This window comes from Trachinotus anak, unplaced genomic scaffold (assembly GCF_046630095.1).
Source record: "Trachinotus anak isolate AG129_WGS33_773 ecotype Australia unplaced genomic scaffold, CSIRO_AGI_Tana_v1 ptg000003l, whole genome shotgun sequence".
NCBI lineage: Eukaryota > Metazoa > Chordata > Actinopteri > Carangiformes > Carangidae > Trachinotus > Trachinotus anak.
In genome coordinates, this window is record NW_027273854.1 from 9,752,978 (window position 1) to 9,757,520 (window position 4,543).

At 44.0% G+C, this 4,543-nt stretch overlaps 1 protein-coding gene across 4 annotated transcripts; it reads right to left on the reverse strand.

Annotated features, from left to right (window-relative positions):
- Positions 1-615: 615 nt before the first annotated feature.
- On the reverse strand, positions 616-3,473 carry pmp22a (peripheral myelin protein 22a). Of its 4 annotated transcripts, none has more exons than XM_071473257.1 (5): positions 3,331-3,473; positions 2,402-2,499; positions 2,107-2,200; positions 1,846-1,986; positions 616-1,722 (listed from the first exon to the last, which is right to left on the reverse strand). In XM_071473257.1, the coding sequence occupies exons 2-5, from the start codon at positions 2,477-2,479 to the stop codon at positions 1,565-1,567; spliced, it is 471 nt and encodes a 156-aa protein (XP_071329358.1). In that variant the 5' UTR covers positions 2,480-2,499; positions 3,331-3,473; the 3' UTR covers positions 616-1,564. The 4 variants fall into 4 exon arrangements, with proteins under 4 accessions (XP_071329358.1, XP_071329350.1, XP_071329344.1 ...); XM_071473249.1 differs by lacking the exon at positions 3,331-3,473 and adding an exon at positions 3,072-3,227; XM_071473243.1 differs by lacking the exon at positions 3,331-3,473 and adding an exon at positions 2,648-3,190.
- Positions 3,474-4,543: the final 1,070 nt, after the last annotated feature.

Below are 4,543 nucleotides of genomic sequence, written 5' to 3' on the forward strand. Positions count from 1 at the left end.
ATACATATACAATTATATATGTTTATGGTACATGAAAAACATATTTTGTCAAATTTATTAGTTTTAATTTGAAAAGTTAGACGTCTCTGTCTGTGTACCTGTTCGAGGAAATTTGTGAATTTGAACTTTTCAAAGGGTTTGATTTACTGGATTATTTGAGATGTACCAGTATGCTTACTATGACACCTTCTCCTACACTGTATTCATACAGTATGACATTATACCTACATAATGACTTTATTTATCTGGCTATATTGTGCACAGGTGTTTCTCCAGGTTTGTCACCAGCATGTAAATGTCTCCCTCTGATGAATGACTGGGTCCTGGGAGGGTTTTGTCATATCCCCACCATCTGGTACAATCTCGCTACTACAAGGCGCCGTGTGTGAGAAGGAGGTCAGTGTTGTGTACCCAGCGTACTCTTTAATAGCACATCCTGCCAGTTCAGAGTACAACCACTGAGCAGGAAATGTCAGGTGAAATTTCACACCCGGTTAAACCTATATGTGTAATAATGAATGAATGAATAATCAGCCTTAACTGAATTAAAAATGGATCATCCAACCAGCTTCTGTAAAAAATGCATATCACTGAACTTTTCAGCAATGAGCGGAATTCATTTCAAAAGGTTTATTTAGAAGAATACTGAACAAAAATGGAAACTTGGGTTTGTACAAAGCAAATTAATCACAGGACATAACACACTTGCAACACAAAGTAGGCTATACATTTCAAGAATAGTAGATAAAAAGCACCATTTTTCAAAACTAGATTACAAAATGCATTTTTTATTTTGGCATATCAAGTACAATGATAATTCAGAGAAAACTTCATGGGTTTATTCAAACTTATTGTTATTATTTTTTTTTATTTCTGAGGATGTACTGATTTCCTTCAAGAAGAGCATAGATATTCTAAGTAAGGCACATTGTTGAAAGCATTTGACAAAAAAAACAAAACAAAACAAGACAACACAGTTTGAAAAAGCTCGATACTCTAGCAGTTGAAGCGGCATCTCTTTGGCACAGCTGCATGACTTGTGAGAGACACAAACGCTATCACAAAATGAGCATGACAATGTTAACTTGACAACACTATGTACAAAATGTATGTAAAAATGTTATAAATATGTCTAAAAACCACAGACACTATGTACATCTTTTGTACTGAAGAAAGACAGGATTAGTCGTCGTTGTTACCACACGTGATGGATTTGTGGAAGTCAGGTGCCAGCGCGCAACAAAAGTCAATGTGTCACCGACACATGTCGAGGACACATCTGTCACTGCAGGAAATGTTTGTAGTGTTTGTTAAAATTCACACATTTAACTTGTGTGATATTTTTCAGCATATGATGGGAAGATGATGGACACTGAAATACAGCAAAAAGAGATCCCCAGCAGTGATACATATCTCCTCTTTGTGTTTACGACTGTCAGTGACACATGAACTTTTGTTGTATTGTTGGGATGTCAGTCTATGGTCTGTGGGCAGTAGGCACAGTGCGATGTTGTGGTAAGGGGTCTCCTTACTACCCCTCCTCTTTTCTCCTCTGCGCCCTCTCTCATTCTTTCTTCCTCAGGACAATATAAATGAGGCCGCTGATGAGACAGAGAGGGAAAGCTACCCAGGCCAGCACGTAGGCGTAGCCGAACTGTGAGTCGGAGCCCTCATCTGGACTCATCACAGTGTAGATGATCGCCGCGCACATCACAAACAAACCTGGGGAAAGACGAGAGGAGAGGTGAGGGGGATCTGAGAGGAATCTGAAGCAGATGATCTCACTACTCCACCCGCGTCTGCTGTGGGTGTGACCGGTCAGTGTGCTGATGAAGTCATACTCACTTGCCAAGATCTGGAAGATGGCGGTGAAGAAGAAGCGTCCGCCCTTGACCAGTCGGAAGAGCTGATACACAAACGCAATGAGGGAAAAGAAGCAGAAGAGCAGGGACAGGATCATGAGGGCTTGCACTGCCTGGATCCAGTCTGGAGGACGGGCAGAAAAGACAGAGAGCATGAATTCAACACATTCATTACTTTTGCATGCCAAAGGCAGTAAAGGGCACAAAGCGTCGTGTAGTTTGCTTTTCAGGAATGCTGACAAACCGTCATTGCTGGCTGGCTTGCAGTGGTAGCCTCCCTTACTTGCCAAGCAAGTGTACCATAGATCTGTGCTCTTATCCCCACCTACAGTCCAGGCCTAGTAAACACAACAACACAGAGCCATTTAAATACAGGGCAGCATCCACAGTCAGGGCCCAGGGCTAAAATATCCAACAACAATGATAGTGGATGATCGTACAATAACACAGTCAGCGTGTGTTAACTTATTCACATCATGGCCCTGCTCTATTCAGCATTTTTAAACCATTTAAAAGTTAAAAAAAAAAACTGTACTTACACTGGCTGCTGTTGACACAATGAGCAGGATGAGAATGATTAAGTGCAAGATGAGCACTCCGAGCAGGATGAGCAGCATTTTTTTTTTTTCAAGTAGATCTAGAGGGACACATGAGACAGAAGAAGGAAAAGTCCACATGAATTTATCATCCCACCAAATCCCCTGTTAGCTGTGCAGCTCAGTGTCGGCTCATCTCGCCTCCAGATGGCGCTGCATCCCCACTTCTGCACCGACCGCAATGTTTACCTCGATTTCAAAGTGTCCCCTTACATTCAAACGTAGAAAGAAAGAACTATAATTTCTTCCTGATGGGCTCGAATGGTCAATGTTCACTTTAAAGTCAAGGGAGGGGGAGGGGGGGGGGGGTAATGAAACGGAATCGATTCCGAAGTTGATTTCACCACGCTGAACTTTTGATCCATTCACGAGGTCCAAATGGGTTAATTACAAGTCATTAATTTAAGCGACGCTTGTTTGCATAATAAGGAAAGAGGCTCCGGGGAGAGAGCTTGGCGGGAACCTCTGGAGGGTCGATATGAGCAAGAGAGTGAGACTCATTCACGACTAATCGATGCATGCCGCCCGGAAAACAAACTCAACCCATCTGCGGGAGAAAACATTCCAGCGTAGTGCCGCCATGCGTACGCCTCCGCCTTTCCCGTGCTATCACCTTTTAATCTGCAGAGAGCCTCTACGCCTAGAGCCATCAGACGCGTAAAGCGGCCGCGTAATGAGACGGAGTTGCGTTTAAGCGCCACATTAGTAAAAATCCAAAGTCGATTTAAAGTCCAGAGGTGACGTCCTGCTGTATGAGTGAAAGCGGGAGGAGGGAGGGAGGGGGGGGGGGGGGGGATAAAAGTCAATGGAAAGGTCCGTTGACTGACAAAAACGAAAGGAAAAAGCGCTCCAACACATAAAGTCCAACTTACGGGAAAAAGGCAAAAGCAAAGAGGTTTGTCGTTTCCTTGAAGCAAAAAAAAAAAAAAGGGAGGGAGTGCTGAAGTGAAGACTTTGGGGAAAGTTTCTCCAAGCTTCTGCTTCTCTCGACTCTTTCTCTGTCGCTACTATTCCAGATGTGGCTCACACACCCCAGTCAGTCTCTTTCTCCGCCTGAGAACACCGCCCTGCAGGCCCTGCACGTCACCAGAGGCCCGCTCCAAGTTTTTTTTTTTTTTTTTTTTTTTTTTTTTTTTTAATGTCTTTCTTCCCGTGGTAGCCTATCATCTGGATTACACTAAAATCCGCAGGATTGTATGGAGTATCCTACGGTATCATTGTGCGAACCACACAGCCCTAAAAAATGTAAGCTTATGGGCGACAGTCTCTGCATTTATGCCTGAAAAACATTCATTATTTCACACCTACTAATGAAACACCATTTTTGATATAACCTGTTAAATTCCATGTGTCATCAGTGCATTTTATAGCTGTGTATTTGAATAGTCCCAGTGTTTTTACCATGGAGATGCTGCACAGGACATCTCTGTTTATGTTTTTTTTTTTTTTCCTTACACCTGAAATTCTGACTATGAGAGCAGTAACTGCCAGGATGACTCTTTACCTTGTTCCAGGTGCTTGAAGGTGACTGGACAGATCTACTGACCCCCACTGACTGTCTGAACTCAACACTGAGCTTCATAAGACACACGTGGCCGGCAGTATTCTGTCCAAATAGTGTGTGTTTGTGTGTGTGTGTGTGTGTGTGTGCTTGCATGTGAACAGACCAGCCCTCCCGAGGCCCCGCGGTATGCCCAGAATGCCTGTGTGTGTGTGTGTGTGTGAAGCAGGCCTCCTGTTTACCCCTGCATCTGTGGAGAGAAGGGAGAGTTTGTCCAGTGCCAAGGGGAGGGTGCAATGTTTCAGTCATGCTAAACTGATGGAACAGCTTGGACCTCTCCACGCACAAGACGCAGGGATGAGTGACAAAGATTTGCCTGCCGCAGCCCCGCCGTACGTGGTTCTGCATCCCTCATTACACTGCGGTCTCAGGCCATTTCCTCACATGTGACAAAGCTGTAAACCAAACCAGAATGCAAATGACAACAAGAGACCAAAGAACAAGCACGCTTTTGCTGTTTTGAAAACATCCCAGTGTGATCTGGTGCTGCAGTCGCAGAACACAGCTCGTGCCTGCCTCTCTCC

Coding starts and splice junctions, on each gene's coding strand:
- pmp22a (XM_071473249.1), bottom strand. CDS start 3,108: ATGGCTCTAGGCGTAGAGGCTCTCTGCAGATTAAAAG. Junction 2,201..2,401: donor TTGTGTCAACAGCAGCCAGT/GTAAGTACAGTT, acceptor TGTGTTTACTAG/GCCTGGACTGTAGGTGGGGA. Junction 1,723..1,845: donor CATCTTCCAGATCTTGGCAA/GTGAGTATGACT, acceptor GTCTTTCCCCAG/GTTTGTTTGTGATGTGCGCG.